Here is an 18,601-nt window from a genome sequence, read left to right as displayed (position 1 = left end):
CTGTTTTTTAAATCGCGGCTTCCGGTGTGACTATGGAAACACTCGGATTATGTAAATACCGAAACCTGGATGCTGTGCATCAGATTAAACGATTCGCCCCCCTTCCCTTCCCCGGGGACTTATCTTGTATTCACGTGCAAAAGTAATAATAATAAAAATGATCCGGTTGCTAACGAGCATTGGCCGCCGTTCAGGGTTTTTTACGGGATTGCAAAGCGCATCGGTGCTGTAGCTTGGTGAATTTTCGGCGAGTTACGCCTATCTCCGGCTCGCCTTCAAACGCCTGCTTCTGCACAGCAGCCCAAGTTTTAGTTTTCCTGCAGCCAAGCACCTGTTATTCTTGTCTAGTTCCGTGTCACGGGATGGAAAAGGTTGTGCATGCAGCTGTGTTGTAGCTTGTTTGGATTCAGGTTTTGTTCATTTTGTGTCTTGCCGTCTTAATTATTTTCCCCAGACTCTGTTTATCAAATTGTCCTGCACGATCCATTCGCTTTCCTCCCCACCAAGCCCGATTATTTTTTTCCGGACGATGTGGGTTTGTTTGTTGTTCTTTTTTGTTTTGTTTTCTAGCGATCTATTGGCAGAAGGCGATACGATGAGAACGAGGACCTTTCGGACGTGGAGGAAATTGTCAGCATCAGGAGTTTCAATTTGGAAGAGAAATTAAAGAGTAAAATGTATCACGGGGATTTCGTGCATGCCATGGACGGGAAAGGTAACTGCCCGGGGGCGGTGACGGGGGGCTGGCTGTTCAGCACGGGTTCACTCTGCTGCCGGAGCCTCCACGTGTAGCTCCGCGCCTGGGTTCGTATTTCGCGCCCGCGTCCCCCTGCCCGGGGATCCGGTGACGACGCCGGGCCGAGCAGCGGGGGAGGCAGGGGGGCGGCTGCTGCACCGGGGCCCTGCAGCCCGCACCGCCGCGGGGGGCTACCCGGTTCCCCCCGCACCCGGAGGGCGGCTCTTGCCCCGACACGGTGCTTGGGAGGCGGCGTGGTGATAAATGGGAACTCCTTGCGCTCCCCCCGCCACCTTCAACGTGTTCCGCTACCGTGACCCCAGCGCACCACCGAGATGTTCAGGAATTAGGTCCTGGCAAAGGAGAGGCAGAAACCCCAGCCCCCACTTAGCCGGAGGTGATTCCTGCTCCCCCTCAGCCCCCTGTGGAATCCAGGACCCCTTTTGCAAAAGGATGCAATTGATGAGCTCGTTCGCCAGGGTCGGAGACTTTAAAGTCAATAACTTCTTTGTGTTTCTATAATATATTAAATTACAACGCTCCCCCTCCCCAAAGTTCTTCGGTTTGCTTAGGTGACTTAAATTACGAAGCGGTAAGCAAAGCCAGACAGCCCAGCTCTGCAGCACGGTTGCCTGGCAGGAAGGAAAATGGGAGAGGTTTGCCCGGGAATCAAACGGGCCGGCGAGGGGGGAGTTGCAAGTCACCTTTATTTACTGCAGCGTTGTTGAAACGGATCCTGAATCCCCGATGGCTATCACCAAAACCCGGCCTCATTGAGGACTCCCTGTCTGAGCTGGCTTTCTCAGGAAAGAGTAGTTTTGCCTGTAATCCTCCTGAAATAGCTATAACTATGGAGCCACTAATCTAGTTTAGAAAATTTCCTTTTCTCCCCTAGGCTTAGTTTTGCATGAGCATTTTAAGCTCCTTTTAGAAAAGTTAATGTGGTGGAGAAATTAAATACCTATCTTATTTAGGAAGGTATTTGTTTAGGAGATAAGCTCAACCCTGACCCCTCTTCCTCCAAACAAAACACAAACACCTATTTTTTAGCTGGAAAATGTTAATTAATTTCCCAGAAAATTATTGCATTCTACCCTCATCTTCCAAATACTCCAGTGGTTGCCATTGCTACATGCTAACTATAATACAATCCACAGCTTCCCTAGCTCAGCAGCTCTAAAATCTTTGGGTAGCTTTCTCCTTTCTTGGGAACTTGAAAATAAATGAGTGTCTTTTGTTATTTTGTTGTGGTCTGTGTCTGCTTTGTTCGACCCCACAAGGGATTTAGATGCTTTGTTGGGGCATTAGGAAGAAAGGGTCTGCCTTCCTATTTGTTCTGGTTTTATTTTTACTATTGGTTTATTTTTTTTCTGTAAATCTAAGAGTTGAATTGAAGCAAGGCAAAACAATGTCAGTGGTTAGTAAGAATAAAAAGGTCAGTTTATATGAACACATGGAATTGGTTGAGCTATATATTTATTTATTTTTGTTTCCCATGGCCTTGCTTTTAATGATAACTCTTCTTTGATTTTATTTTATTCTTTTGCTAGGAATGCAAGTTGGAGGTTTTCCCCGAGATGCTGCAAGGCAGTGGTGTGATTTTTGGCTTGAATGCAGTTTGTCATAGCTACTTGTTCTCTAGTCTGCTAGGCTGTATATCTGCTTCTGTGTCTCCCACCGATATTATTCCTGATGTTTGTTGACTTTGTCTTGGATGAGAGTGTCCTTAAAAAAATATCTGTGGTTTATTTATTTGCTTGCCTAAAGCCAGAACAGTTTTAATGGGAATGCCTACTGAGAAATGAAGATTTCTCTAGTACAGAAATATTTATTTGGTAACCTTAGTTAATTGAACTATTCATTACACTTATTTTGAGACTAGCAGCAATAAAGTTTCTGTAATTTTAATGTTTTTGTAAATGGGTAATTACTGTGCTCTGATTTGGTGACTTTAAGTAGGAATATTATATCCCTACTTGTCCTAATTGCTAACTGAATACAGCAAGGAAAACGTTGTAAAAATAGAGGGAAATACATCTGTAGGCATAGGAGCTTAGCCTCTATTTCCCCTGTTTCCTTCAGTATGGGTTTTTATAGCAGAGAAACATCACTGATGTAAGCTGGAGTCTGAGGTTCTCATGCTTTCCCGGGCAGCACGTACACTGCTGGCTGAATCTTGGAGAAGTTAAGCTACTTGTGTGTACCTGAATATAATACATAAAGTGTATAGTGTATTTGGCTGCATGTAGTGTATTTTGTAGTGCTGAAGAGTCAAGCAATGTTTTCCAGTTTGATGTAGCATATGGATGCTATATAAAAGTTATTTTTCCCTGTAAGAAAGGAGAAATAGCAGAACGATAGAAACAGTACGTGGCCACTGCAGGAATTCCTCTTCTCTGTGGCAGAAGGCTCCAAAGGGAGCGTGGGGTTTTGTAGGCACGGCTCACCCAAATCGCTGCCTTGCAACTTCCTCTCTAGTCCTCAAATCACTGCTATTCTATCAGACCGTTGCATAAAGAAATCCCCAGGAAAGGCCAGTTCTGTGTAATCCTGAGTGAAGCAACAAGGTGATATGCTCAGTGTTAACATAACAAACGTCTGTTTAATTTTCAGTTTGCTTGTGTGTTATACTGTGACTCCCCCCCAAAAACGATTCCTTTTTCACAGTCTCCCTAAGTGCCAGGAACTGTGTAAGATTTCTGTTTATCAGCTCCTGCAGTTACATTTCTAATTAATTAAAGAAAAAAAAAAGTACTCTGTTGAAAGTAATAGTAACTCTCACAGAAAAATAAAATGTGTTCACAGAATCAGGGCTTTCTGCTATACTTGGATAATGCTTGCAAGAAAACATCTCTTTTCCTAAGCAGAAGTCTATAGCTTAAAATGTATAATGTATAAACTCAAACATACAGTTTAAACTACTCATTTGCCCAAAAGTAGTAGGCTGATTTGTAGTAATTTAGTTAGGATTATTTTTTAACTGTTAATATGGTATTTCATTACAGCCTGGGTGTTTCAACCCAGACCTTAATTGACAAACTCTGAGTGGATTCTATTTTATGTGCATCAGTGAACAGGAAAAATAGAGAGCAGCTGGGAGAGCATTGTCTGTCATTTGGTTTCCGGTTTGGACCTAAAATATGCATTCACTTTATATTTTTCTTTAAGTGATAGTGGAGTTCTTTGGTGGGAAAAGGGACATGGGGAACATTTTGAGAAAATGTCATGTGAGATGCCAATGCCCTTGTAATTGATTTTGGATTTTTTTTATTCCTTATTCAAACAGATTTTACTTTTGAGTATGTGCAAAGAGAAGCTCTCAGAGTTCCCCTTATCTTCAGAAATAAGGATGGACTGGGAATTAAGTAAGTTACACCAAATCTTGATGATTAATAAATGCTTTTATAAAATAACCATTATGCTTTCCACTTGTATGTGATATTTCTTTTGATGATCTCAAAATGTATTGCAATTAGTAAGACTATCAGCACCCTTGAGAAGAGGAATGATTATTTTCCACTTATAAACAAGCAGATAATGAGGTCTATAAAAGTTAAGGGCATACAGAGCGGTTTTACACAATCAGAAATAAGTCAATGATGAAAGTTAGGAATAAAATTCACAGGTTCTTGCATCCAATCCAGGCTGTAATGACAGAACAACCTCCCTTCAATTTTTGACTTCTCAATTGTTTTCTGCATTACAGGTGGAATGTTTAATGATGCCTGTCATTTTCCATTATAGTTATATCTCATCAGAATGTTACAGCTTTGTAAATATTTAATAATGTCTAGTTAAAATGTGTGGTATTATTAGAGTCTTTTTGAGGTTGCATTTTGTTAATATCCAGTCATAAAGGATTTGGTATTTTAATAAGAGAATCCTGCAAGTTTCTTTGTAAAAGTGACAGTGTCTAAGAGAGAAATATGAAAATTATATACTTTATCAGGCACATAATCCACAGTTTAGATAAATGTTCCTTGATACTTTTGGAAATTAGGACTGTGTAACTGATTGTATCTGAAAGACAGAAAATTAATTTTCTGAAAGCATAATTACTCTGCTCAGTTTCAGCTGGAACACCTCAAATTTAGGGAACTGAGGAGTCCCAATTATTTAATTAAAAAAATCAAGCCACCCCAATGTAACTTAAGGAGAGAAAGAGAAGAAATAGTGTTTGGGGTATTCGACAAGCATATGTCCTTCTACTATAAGAGCATTAGGAGCTGCTGTGATGCTTCTCATGATGTAGTAAAATAGTTTTATATGTTGAACTCTGAACAAGAAGTGCTTAGTAGGTACTCGGTAGTAATTACAGTAACGTTTATTTTGTTGTACCATTATGTTGTACTGGGATATTTTTTCCTTTGGTTATTAAGCCCAGCTATTTCTCTACTTAGTCCTGGATGCACAGTGTAGTTTCTTCTTAAAAAAAAAATAGTGCAAGCACCAAGATAGCATCTTTTTATTTGTTTGTGCAAAGCCTTTCCTAGACTGTATCCTACTTTTATGACAAACACACGCACGTATTCTGTAATGTTTTAGAAGATAGGTGGAAAACCTAGCTATTAAGTGGGAAAGGCTGGCCACGTCTTACAGTTTCTAAACAGTTCTATGCTCCTATTTGGTGTCATAGAAAAATAACCTATTTTTTCTGTTGTATTATGTGAGAGAAGGTGTGGTCAGGTGGAAAGCATTGATCCTTAAAGTTTGTGCAGAAGAGGGGATACAAAAGCATCTGGTTTGATATTCCTGAAGTCTACTACCTCCTGTATGACCTTCACATGAAAACCTGAGAAGCAAAGAGAGTCTTCCATGTTCATAGCTTAATTATGCTTCACCTGCAGAAGCCACCTCCTTAATCTTAGCTTATATATTACGTGACTATAGTATTGTCTTTCCTTGTGAATAATTTTCTTGTTTATCTTCTCAGCTGAGCTTCCTTAATGTAAAGTACCATTTGTTCTACGTTCACTCGTGACACCATTGGCCAGCTCACTTCCTGGAGAGCCAGTGACCTCTCCGTTGAGTGCTTGTCCAAATGTACATTTACACTGTATGTATACATGTAACCATCACCTGAAGCTGAATCATTTTTGCTTCAGCAGGAGCTTTATTATTTACAAGAAATTTCTGCCCCCTTAAGGGCTGTGCTCTCCACACTTCTCACCCAACTTGGCATCCCAGTTCCTGGCTTCCTCTCAGCCTCCAAATACAGGAGCTTTCCCTCTTACAATGATTTTTTTCCTGCTGCATTAGAGCCTCTGTTTTTCTGACCCTCTTATTGGCTTCTCTGCTCAACTTGGCAGGGTGGGTTTTATTTGTTGAAGGTTGTTGCTATTTTTTTGTTCAGTTTATTTCTTGAAGAGTTGCTTTTCTTGGAGGAGTCAACTGAAGGACATATCTACTGTGGAAAAAGGTGGAAAATCAACTGAGGTGACTGCTCTCTCTATATGTATTGGTTTTAAGCTGCTGCTTCTAAAGGGGCAAGTGATAAAATCTTCAAGAATTTCTTCTGGAAGAAGCCATCAACTCCTTTGTGAAACTGGGGAGTGTTTAGGAGCCAGAGATACTACTGCACCTTCCTAGCAGCCAGATCTTCCCTCTGTGTATGAGGAAGTTCACAAATTCCCCACAATACAAGAAGAAAACTGGGGAGATGTTTCAGCTCCTACCATGCCAACGGTGCCTATTCAGGTAGTGCTCCATCAGCAGAGAAGTGTGGAAGTAAGAGCTCATCCCACAGGCACAAACATTACTGGGCTTCAGATCCTCAGCTGCAAATGGCAGGGCATTATCAGAGATGGATAACGAGTACCCCAGCCTTGTTTCTTGGTGTCCGTAACCACAAGATGTAATATCTGTCTCTTCTTGATAGCTCGTTATTCAGGATTCTGTAATGAGGCAGTTTCACCTTAGAGATTTCAACGCTCAAATCTCAGCTCACACATCATCATTGGCTTCCCTGTTGTTCTTGTGCCCGAAATTTGGAGAGCTGCCACCAGGCACTTCACTTTCAGTTAGCTGTGTGCTTTCACTGAAGTCTCATGGTGTGATACTGCCTTTGGAGAGTGGTCTTTGGTCTTTCTTGATCCAGGGCTTCAGAGACTTCTCAAGCTAACGGGATCATGTGAAGAATCATCTCTTTTTTTTTTTTGGTATGATGTGTTGGCTTGTTTTTCTTCAAGATGTGTTGGTTTCAGATGCATTCACAGTCAGCATTCCTATTCTTCTTCCTTCCTGGAAGCCATTAGTGATTTTGTTAAGACCTTGAAGAAGAGCTTTGGCTGTGTACCTGCCCCATCTATGGTTATACACCACGTGTACAGATAGGCCAGGTTGTATATGTACTTCTGGGTTTTGCTGAGGCAAAAAAAAGGCCTGGCCTCAAATGCTTAGGTGTATGCCCACATACACAGCATGAATCCACATATAGATGACCACGCCTCAAAGACCATTGAAAATAAGGTACCTTTCTTTGTAAGTGTTATCAAAACAGTCAAAGAAATAGCAGTTTTGGGACATTCATTGGAAGTGAAGAAGTAACAGGACAGAATGCTGCATGCCTTCATTTTCAGTTGGAGTTCTGCAGCTCTGGCAGTTAGGGTAATGCCTCTTCTGAATTCTGAACTGGATTGTGAAGAGGTGGGAGAGGAATAAATGCTAATCCACAGCAAAGGTTTTGGCGTCACTGACCTGACTGTCACACACTAATGCTTTGGATAGTGAAGGACAAATATGTGTTTCAGTTTGCTGAGATGAGCTTAAAAGAGTCTCAGCAGCCAGGCTTGACTAGCCAGCTTTTCAGTTTCCTACTGACTGCCGGTGTCATTCCAGTTCTATTCTGACATCTTTTCTCCTTTTTAGGGCTGTTTCCCTTGCTCCCTTTTGTGAACCATCCACACATGTGCAACTTTTTCTTCTAGCTGGAACTCACTGTCAGAGAAGAGAGTAAAAATACGGAAACTTTTTTTTTCTTTTGAGGATATTTTTGATGAATTAGTATGCTGACAAAAGTAAGAGCAAATTTTATCTGATAACATGAGCTTTGGATGGTTCCTGCATGGAATCAGTTGAATTCTCCATTTCACAGTTAATTCAGTGAATTGTTTTTGTATTTCCATTCTCTGCCAAATCATTGAATACTGACTGCTCTAGGGGATTAAAATACTAGAATGTGTAGATCGGTAATCTCTTATAGGACATTCAACATTCTAATATTTTTTATTTAAATGAGCATGACTTAATATTTTGAAACAATATTGTAAAGGAATTTTACACACTTGGGCTTAAATGTCACCAGAGTGAGAGAAGGTTGGAAACACGGTTTATGCGTATTTTACATGACAGAAGTGAAATGCATGAGCAAACTTTCCTATTTGGCACTCTGCAGGATAACATGATTTAATTTTATTTACATTTCCACTTCTTACATGTATCTATCAAAAGTAGCTGGCTTGCAGTATGTGAATTTTGTGGATGTGTAGATACATAAATGCTGTATGCATTGCATTCCAGCAAGATCAAAATAGTATTGACACCTGTCTAACTGATCTGAAACGTTGAGAACCTTTAGTCTCATCATTCTGACATTTACTGCTTGAAATAATGAGTGTCATAGTCTGCCGTCTTCCATCACTAGAGCGAGACTGGACAGTTTGCCTTTGGATCCGAGTCATTTGCTGATGAGACCTGGGAACCTTACGTTCCACTTCAGGCTCTGGAGGAAATTATGTTTTACTGGGTCTTTTCTAGCAGTACTGTCTCTTGTCCAGAGGAGGCTGTGTGTATCGTGAAGTGGTAGATTAGGTGATCTGCATAAGGTAGAGTGACTTTTGAGATGCAGTGGTCTATAAAATATATGATATAAGATGATTTTTAGATTTCCAAAGTTTGGAATAACTGATGATATGTGCTTTCACTTCTGTTTGCTGTTAAGCAGTCAGCTTGCACGTCTGTGCCTGGCAGATGTACAAATCGTAGCTGAACAGTTTGGTTACTGTGCTTGGAGGTACTCCGAAATGGCAAGGAATGAGGTGAATGAGGAAAAAATACTATAATGAAACTTTGAATGTCGCTTTCCTGTATATTTCTGACCACTGTGAGCTGTTACTTGCATGGCTAGAAGCAGGAAGGTCCACCTGTGATCTCTTGGCAGAAGAGGAGCTGTTTTTCTCAGAGGGTTGTTTGATTGTTTCCAGGATTGATTCTCCAGGAAAGAATGCTGTTCGGAGAGGTGTTGTCTCTTTTATCTGAACAGCAGTCATCTTGCATTGTATTCTGGTTAATCAGATATGTATGCTAGACAGAGCTCGTCCTCATTAGGACTTGAATAGGAGACTTTTCTAGCAAATCTTGAGACATTTACTACAATGCAGATTTGCACCAGTGCACACTAAGGTGTTTGCCTTTCTTTTCTGTTTAAGGCAACATGATTTGTATGTATCAGAAAATCTCAAATGTAGTCAGTCATATTTTAGTGTTAAGTCACCCCGTTATACTATTCCTCACCTATTTTTTGATATATGAAATCTTTGGAAGAATTAATATTTTTTTTTTATGCAAGATCCATTTGCCTGAAAATTGCATAACAGCGAGGACCCCCCCCGATATTCTGCTCAGTTCTTGCATTGTTGGTATTCTGGATTTATATGCAGAAAAACAAATGAACCAACACTTACTGATTAGTTTAGGACTGGTGATGTTCAAGAAAACAATTTTTTTTGGCCGTCATAGCGCTGTAGCAAACCAGCCCTAATTGTATAAGAGTGTGGCAGTTATGCTGGGTGGAGCCGGAGATGAAGCAGTACTGTCATTCATGATTTCAGCAGCCAGCAGAGTAGGTTTGAATGAAAGCTGGACCTCCCAAGGCAACCCAACTACAAAATGGGTTTTTGTACTTGAAACCTGCTGTGTTCAAGCCTGAAATTCTTCCCTTGGTGTACGCTAAGGTAGCATATATCCTGAGATTGCAGGGAAGAAACCAAGGATATGCCAGGTGTGCTCTCCAAAGAGCTAAAAATGCAATTTTATTGTTAGGGAGGATTGTATTCTTCCAGTTTGAGTAATGTTTATTGTCAGCTGCTGCTGGAGCTCTTAGAAAGACTGGATTTGCTTGTATGCATTTGGGTTAGGATTGTTATCTATCTTGGTTGTTGATTTTTATTTTGATTTATACAAAAGTGAAAAAGATTGCCCATCTAATTGTTCTACGTGTCTGACATAAAATACAGGCAAGCTGTAGCATTTGAAGATAAGCCTTGCACATTCTTGTCGCCCACAAATAGTTCCTCCTTCCTCTACTTCTGACTTTCTAGTGCTTGGAAAAAAAGATGAGCTCTGAATGAACCCTGAAGGTCAGTAGATTGAGGCTGTTTTATTCCGGCGAGGGAGTGAATTCCAAAGCTGTGGGGCCCTCACAGCTAAATGCAAAGATGTGAGGGTTGGTGGAGACCTAACAAAAGATACTGTCCAGCCTCCACATCCCACCAGAGGAAGGGTAATAGTTCTCAAGATATGTACATGACAGTAAATGCATTTTGTAACTTTACCTTTCAGTGTTTTCTTAATAGTAAAAACTATTGGTCTAAAAGTTTGCCTATGGGCTCAATAGTTCTGATTTCAAACTGAATGATGTCAAAAGTCCTTTATGACCAGAAGCAAGTTGTTTCTTTTCCACCCAGGGCAGTAGAAGAGGGATAGAGCACCTAGCTGGCAGTTCCCACAGGGCTATTTTTCATTACAATTCCTTAAGTCAGTTTTTGTGCGATGTGAAGTGTGAAATACTGTCATTAAGATGAAATCAATCAGCTTTAAAACCCCACTACTGTTTTGATTTCCTTTTTCCGTCTAGTCTGTATGTTGCAGAATTTTACTCTCTACCTGGCACGTAAAACTCACTCACTTGATGTACTAGGCTATTGTCTAATTATATTAAACCCTAAAACATTGCCTGTGTTAGCAGTGATCTTATGAATGAATCAACATCAGTGAACTAATTATGCCACCATTTAATTTAGCTCTGAATTAGCCCAAATTGAACCGAACAACATTTTCCCTACCAACCAAATACATCCAGGTTGTCCTCTGCTGGACAGGGAGATTTAAAATAGTCATTAAAATGAAGGGGCTTTAATTATTTTTAATATTTTATTTCCAAGCAGTGAATCCAACCTGTGATGAAGTGACTTTAAACAGATTGGTTCACCGCTCTATGCCTCAGTTTGTATCCACTGGCAGATGTGATAATGCTCACATGGGGGAATATAGGTGAGCCACCACCAGCTGCAAAGTGCTGTGAGTTGCTCGGCAGGAACGAGCTATAAAGGTTTAGGATTTTATTAAAATCGCCCCCAACCCCTTCCCTCCCACTCCAGTGCTGCTAGAGAGTGCTTGAAAAGACACCTCTTCTCCTCTTTCATTACGAGTAGAGAAACTTTTGTACACTTGCCAATGCAAAGATGTTACATATGTCATTAAAACTTGCACTGTCTGCACTTCAGAGCGGCCTTGCTCGATTCCACCTACTGCATTATGAACAAAGAGCACTATACATTTATTTGTCTTTTATTATGATAACGAAAGTGTACCCGTACTTATCTTGATGTATTTAATGTTGCTTTCTTTGCTAATTATAGAATGCCTGACCCGGATTTCACCGTCAGAGATGTGAAGCTATTAGTGGGTAAGTTATTTTGAATGCACTGGATTAACTCTATACAGAACAGAATTGCTTTGAAATACTTGTCCAGTTGTGTTTGTAGACATTTGTGATAACTCTCAGAATCCGGGAGAAGGCATGGAGAAGCAATTTGTAAATTAAAAAGGCTGGGAGAACCCTAATTAGTAGTTGTGCTGACTGGACTCTGATCTCATGCTGGATAATTGGCCATTTGAAAGAGACTGAATGCTTTTGCTCTTAACAGGTGTCCTACATACACTTTTGTGATCCTGGAAAGCGGCAGCTCTATTGATAGAGTTCCTTTTTTTTTTTTTTTTTTTTAATCTGTCGTAGAGCATCTGTTTGTAAAAGGTATGATTGGAGCCGTATCACCTTTTGCCTGTGCTCTCCTCACAGTCTTTATCAGTGTCAGGCCAGGTCAGTGCTTTGAGGAAAGGTTGCTAAGAAAGACTGAGCACAAAGCTGTGCAAACCGCCTGTCTTTTTGATAAGACACAAACCAGAGAAGTGGTGACTGTAATCATCAAATGTTTCCTAGCAATTTTTTGCAATAGAAATTTTTTTAACTCTAAGAAAAGCTACATTTTGAGTAGGAGATTATACTGTGTGTTTCTTTGAAATCTGCTTTTACTGAAGATGGATGTGTTATTTATCATTTATCTTAAGTTGTTACCGAATAGTGATACCACACTCTGTGAAGTCGTTGCTGTGGGGCTAGCTGAGCTTTGGATGTGTTAGCTGCAGTCCTTCACAGAGACGTTTAACTGCATTCTTGCTATTTAGAATTTACTGGTTTTGTTTACCTGTGTTGTGGCAGGAGCTAATCTTTTAAAATAGCCCAATTGCTGCATGATGAAAGAAGAATTTTTGAAAATTACTCTTGAGTTTAATGATCAATAGGAATATCAAGTCTGGAAAAGATGTAGTTAAGAAAAACAAGGGAGAGGAACTTGTGCCTCATTTCTGTTCACTTAGGGTTATTTGTGAGAGAGAGGTTATCTCTGATAACCTTCCTCCACAAACAAAACTTGGCAATGTTGCTTAATTTATGACCATTTATAAGTTCTAAAAAAAAAAAAAAAAAAAAGCCCCAAACCACTTTGGCAGAGTTAGACAAGTGGTGTGGGAAGTGCTATTTGGTAACATTTCTGTTGGTCAATCTGCAGTTAAATTAGGAAATAATCTGAGGATATTTGGTAGTCCTAAATTTTCTGGATTTCCTAAATACCTGCATGTGCACATTTGTAGGTATGGAGTGCCTCTTTTTTTTGCTGTGAAGGAGCCTCATGCATAAGCCTTGTAATTATCAGGACTCTGTTTGCAATTTTCTGTGAATTTGTTCCATAACTGATGAACTGCCATTCCTGTCTCTGAAACTGCTGAAGTTGAGGGTCTGACTTTGAGATGTTTTGGAACAGCATAGTGTTGCATAACAACATTGTTTTTCCTGTATCACAGTCAAAGTGTGGGAGTTGCATTTCCTCAGGCTTGATGTCCCTTGAAGTATTAGGGGGGTGGAGATTCCTGTGTACATGACCAGCAAAGCCGGAGGATATTTATAAATAAAAATACATTTATAAAACAATGGAGCAGAAATAACAATCATCATTACCTTGGAGATTAACTTCAATGTAAAAGTGTGCCGTTTCTCACAGCTGGTTCAGCAATCCATGTCTATACTCTAGGTCAGATACCGCACGTCGTGGGGCTTTTTTTATTGTGTTTGGGCAAATTCCCTTTGGAGTCATTATACTGGGCCTGTCATTTGGTCAAGAACATTGTCACCTGCTGTCTTTTTTTAATAAGGTTGATGACTTCTGGCATCACAGGTGGAAACTTTAATTCAAAAGGTCTAAAATATTTGGGAAATGGGCTGTAAGTTATATCTGAAAAAATCATGGTTCTTATAGCAAATCATTTTGGTCATTGTGGAATTTGTGCTGTATGTAACAGCCACATTGACACAGAGCACATGGGGACAATTCCTGTCTCCATGCCAAATTTCTAAATTATCTCTTTAGGACTTCAGGAAACTAGTGAGCAATTTGCATGTTGCATATCATTGCTGATTTTTTTTTTTCTAGTTTTAGCTTAATATATATGTTACACTCACAATCTAATGTTCAAATAAAGCAGATGAAAATTCTTGTTTTATTAATATCTCCTTGCTTGTGCCCACATTTTTTAGCAGACTCCTCAGATCTTGCTTGAACCTCCAGGTATCTGCCTTTCTGAAGCACAGTGTTTTCAAAACTTATTGAATACCTTGCTGAACCTGGGAGGGGAGTGATGTTTTGCAAGTGTGAAATAGAATCATCATAACTCTCCGCATCTGAATGCGCGTGGGAGTCGACAGAGAGAGAACATCTCTTGAAAAATGTTGTGTTCTGTGTAAACTTGTTGGGTTTTTAAGTGCTCGTCATTATAGTATGCTGGTGCTATTTAAACCTATCATTTGTTCTCTTTTCTTCTTCGAATCAGGGGAAACACATTTGTTATAGAACATTTTAAAGAGATGGTGCTGGGTTTTTCCAAAGCACGTAAATTCCATAGGAAGTTTCTGAGCCTTTGGTCTCAAATTATTCTGAAATCTTACTTTCTTTTTCTAACGTGATAGTTGTATCATCTCCATATTTGGGTACCTCTGAGTCACAAGGAAATAACAACAATTGGTAGCCTAGCTTTTTTAATTTCCCTTTGAAAACTCTAATCTGTGGCAATAATAATGAGGAAAAAAAAGGCAGGTTTTTTGATCGTCGTTTGTGGCTACTTGGCTTAGTTGTTTTTTTTTTTTTAAATGTTTGGTCAGACTTCCATTGCTTGTTGGATTTTTTTATTTTCATTGTTTAAAAAATGCAGATACCAGCTGTAATTTAGTTTGGTAATGTTTGTGACCTACTTTTTATGAAGTGCATGTTAGCATGCGTGAATGTGCACCTATATGTAATGTGTGTGGATGAACCACTCTTCCCGCGCAGTAGCTTTACTTTAAAGAACAAACACTTTAAACTCCATGCTTGGAATAAAGGTTATGACTAGACTCCTACCTCCATATGAAAGATATCCTGGATATTCTTTAAACCTGAGAAAGTGGATTAATTTCAGCAGTTGGACTTTGTCTGATCTCTGAAATGGCTGTGAGCCAAGAATACAAATGGAGAAGAGGAATTACTGGCCTGCTTAGGAACTTGAGACGACTCTTAAAAGAAGAAAAAACCTCTTGTAATTTAATAACTATTAAGCTTTGTAATTTCATTGTCTAAGGTAGATTTGATTGCTAATTCTGAAGGACAGAATGTCAGTGTCATCTCTTCATAAGTTGATTGAAAATTTGACAGAGAGGGTCATTGGCCCTCTTAATGTCCCATTAGACATCTGCCACATCTGCACTAGAAGTTTACTAAGTGTTATTTCTGCAGGCTCCTTATTTTTCACTCTTGGCATGCCATGCTGGCATGTTGGTGGTGTTAGTGTATGCACATGGACTACGTAAAAAAAAAAAAAGTGCACAGCAGTAGCTAGTAAGTATTGGGGCTTTGTTTTATTCCAAAACCTTTTGCACATTTGCAATTGCTGCCTTCAGATTTGCATAGTATCTTGATTTATGTCCTTTTTTCTTTCTTTCATGTTATCTTACTCCCTTGTTTTAAGGGCTCCCAGAAGTTCAGAGAACTCACCACCATTGTCTGTTGCTTCTTCTCTCTAACTAGAGTCAGTCTTCCAGCTGGTAAACAATGTTGACTGTCTCTAGCCTTTGCTACTCCTGAATTCAAGGACCGAATGCAATCATTTGCTTTAGCCTTTGATGCCAGAAAGCCAAAGCATTCGATTTTTTCATTTGTTTGATTTTTGTCTTTATATTAGTCTTCATGGACATCATACAATCCGAAGAAGGGAGCACTGAGTAGTTTTTGAAGCTATGAGCCATGTAAAGGGAAAGGGAAAGAGGAAGCATATGTGAATCTGTGCATCAATCTGAGCTCCTTTCTTTTTCTTTGATTACTTTTTTTTTTTTTTTAGTGGCTTGCTTGGGTCAGCACTGATTGAATTTAAAAGAGTATCTGCTTTTTCTGTGGCATCTGCAGTGTCTTGCCCTTTGACTTGTAATTGATGTCTGCACTGCCTTTGTCTTCCTGGGTTGTCACAGTATGCCCAGGAACTCCCCGGGTAGGTGTGGAGTCCCTGCACAAGCATGGTGGCTATATCTAAACAGTAACGGCTAGTCTGGATGTATTTGCTTTTATTTTTTATTTTTAGCTGACCTCTCTTCAGTTTGCATGCCACAGGTTGGCAGCCTGCCGCCATTGAATCCCAGCTTTTACACTCATACCTAAATAAACCACAAAATAAAGCTAAGTGCTGCTGCTGGGTCTGTAATGTGCATCGCCTCCTCTCTTGACAGGCTGGTGTAGTTTTGTGTGCCAGGGTATGTATGTATTACTCCCAAAGTCAAGCTTGCAATCCCCACTAGTGGCAAAAGAGGCGATTTCAAAACATGCTGAGGATTGTAAGAAAGAAAAGAGACTTTCAGTTATTGTGATCTCATGGCTGAAGAGGTTAAAGTTGTGGCCACAGCGGTCACTTCTGCAGGATCAGCAGCATTGTTGTATGGAATTCACCATGCCCAGCTGGGCATTGTATCAGTGGGAACAGTGCAAGTACAGGACTTACACTATTCATGGGGTGGTCTAACGACTGACATAAACTCTCTGATTGGTTTTATTTAACTAACTCATGAAGGTTTTATTTATAGAATTAAAAAAATAAGTGTAGGAGCAGTGAAGAATGTATCATCAGTCATGTATTTTGCTATGAAAATCTGATGCTGTAGACTGGACTGGGCCATAATACTTACGTGGATTGAAAATGTTTGGTTCCCTTCATTTAGTTGCTGTTTTCTCTTCACAAACTATGTTGAAAGGCTTTGGTGTTTTCGTCTTGTGTAAAGAATCCAAGTAAAGTTGAAAGCAGCAAAGCTTTTAATTGTGATAGAATTTTTGCATTGAGGTATGGCAGTAAAAAGCAAACATGACAAAGCTCTGAAAAATATTGCAGAGAGCAATCTTCATCTGGCCCAAGGGCATGATGCACAAGATCCTAATAGATCATTTCAATATTTGATTTCTGTAATCCTGTCAAATCTTTAAAGACCTGGCTGCAAGCTTTGATCTCCAAGACAAAGGCTGAAAGGAAAACCAAGGCTCTACATATCCCGTTGCTTTCTTTGCTGTGGGAGTAGCTGAAGGTATACCTGATTATTGCTGGGTTTTGCCTGCTCATTAGAAACACCAAAAGAACAGGAGCCGAGCCAAAAATTTCAGTTGCAAATTGAGTGTTTAAAGAAATATGTGTGAAGGTCTCTGGCTCAACTATGAGTTTATAATCATGGTGTCAGTGGAGAAAGAGAATAAATTACATCATTAAATCCCAGATGTTTGCAAGGGAAAAGCCCTAGAAATAGGGGAGTTTGGCCCTGCAAGTGTAGGTCAGCATTCCCTTGTGCTGCTGACAAGTACCAGTTCTGGAGGAGATGCTGTGTGCCGTCATACATCTGCTCATGGTTTATTCACTAAGTGAATAAAATGTTACGGACTTCATCGTACCGCACTGAAATGAGCAACTGAGCTTTCTTTAACATCAGTGGAAGAAATTAGACCTGCAGAGCAGTATTTCACTGGCGGTTAAGGTTTTTTTTTCCACAGGGGAGAGACCTAAGCAAGCTTTCTGAAGTTTGGCATCACAACATTTTGCTTGTTGTAAGAGTTACTGCAATTCCACAGTGTAGTGGCACACAGTAAATAGTGTGGCCTTCTTTTCTGAGGCAGAAACTGGGCTGAAAGGTGAAATGACCTGCTTAGGTGCCTGTTCAGGGCAGTGCTGGAAATGGAATTTAGGGAGTCTCAGTTTTGAGTTTTCCTGTAAACTGTAAATGATGTACCAAATGTAGTGAGCCGTTGCCTCTTCTGTGCAAGGGGACTGAGATGGGGTGGAACAAGTTCCCTCACTAGTTAATGTAAGCAGGCTGATTTAAATAATTTAAATTCAGTTGGGATGGAAAGGATTACTGCCCGTCAAGTGCATGTAACAGCCATAAGCTATGTAAGGCTCTGTATCTTTCATGTAGCCATTTTAGTTCTGTTAAATACATATGCTGCTGTAGTCCCCAGGAACCTTGAAATGAGAATACGCATGCCAGCTACTTCACAGAAAGACAAGAACCCCGCTAATCCATACTTCTGGAAGTAGGTGATAATGAAATGGAAAGAGATGCAATCGTTGTAGGTAATGATTATTCTGGGTTTATAAAATGTGATGTTTATATATATTAAAAACTGTACACATGTTCATAGATGAATACATATAGATATGTATAAATTTCATTCAGTACTCGATCAAGAATCATAAGTAGTGTCTCCACAGAAGAGAAAATTGTGGTGGTGGTGACTGTGGATCAGGTGGGCAAAGGCAGGAGGGAGGGCAGAGACCATATAAAACATTCCTTTTACACTAGCATGCATTTCTTGTGGTGCATGAGCACAATAGTTCCTGAGTTGGCTGTGCAAACGTGTTCAGCTTTTTGTTAGTAGCTACTCAAAAAAGCTAAAAGCAAACCAGATAACTGTCTCTGAGTAACTATTTCCTAGTGGTTTTTTGGTTCATTCCTCCTGCGTGTTTGCTCCCCCTCTCAAACTGATCTGCTCTGAAAATTGTATCATGGTTGAATTCACATTGAACTACAAAGCAAGTCGAGAGGCTCATAGTGTGGTCTGCGGGCAAGTAGGGGAAATTTTGTCTTAATCAATGTACAGTTCTCCATCCTGTGAAAGAAAATTAGCTGTGCAGATACAAAGGAAGGACAAAGCAGCCACACACTGCAGTTCAGAAAACTTTCCATCATTTCTGCTGAATAGGGACCTAGTGTTGCTTTTTCTATAGAGCAACGCTCCATTTGTTTCAAGGAAGTTGTGAAATTGGAGACCGAGAGGAGTTAGGAGGGAGGCTCATTAGAGAAACTTTGTTGTAAAGAGTGCTTCCCAAAATTAAACAGGCTGTTCAAAGGAAGTGCAAAAGTCTGCCCTCAGACTTGCGTATAAGTCTTGATTAAGATGTATGGTTCTCCCTCTGTGCAGGGATTCGTCCTGTGAATGGGAGTGCCACGTTTGGAAGAGCAGAAGAGCTGAGTCA

The 18,601-nt window shown here is 40.0% G+C and overlaps 1 protein-coding gene across 8 annotated transcripts in view; it reads left to right on the top strand.

Annotated features, from left to right (window-relative positions):
* The window catches only part of KDM2B (lysine demethylase 2B), a 125,816-nt gene that overhangs the window by 7,292 nt on the left and 99,923 nt on the right, over window positions 1-18,601 (top strand). For all 8 annotated transcript variants that reach the window (XM_054843803.1, XM_054843802.1, XM_054843804.1 and 5 more), the window contains 3 exons: window positions 571-715; window positions 4,023-4,101; window positions 11,374-11,420. In XM_054843803.1, coding sequence (XP_054699778.1) covers window positions 571-715; window positions 4,023-4,101; window positions 11,374-11,420 — 271 coding nt within the window. The remainder of the gene's footprint in view (window positions 1-570; window positions 716-4,022; window positions 4,102-11,373; window positions 11,421-18,601) is intronic.

The sequence above is a fragment of the Grus americana genome, chromosome 16, assembly GCF_028858705.1.
Source record: "Grus americana isolate bGruAme1 chromosome 16, bGruAme1.mat, whole genome shotgun sequence".
In the NCBI taxonomy this organism is placed as follows: Eukaryota; Metazoa; Chordata; class Aves; order Gruiformes; family Gruidae; genus Grus; species Grus americana.
The sequence above is the reverse complement of the archived record's forward strand: the minus strand, read 5'-3'. Positions and strand labels throughout refer to the sequence as shown.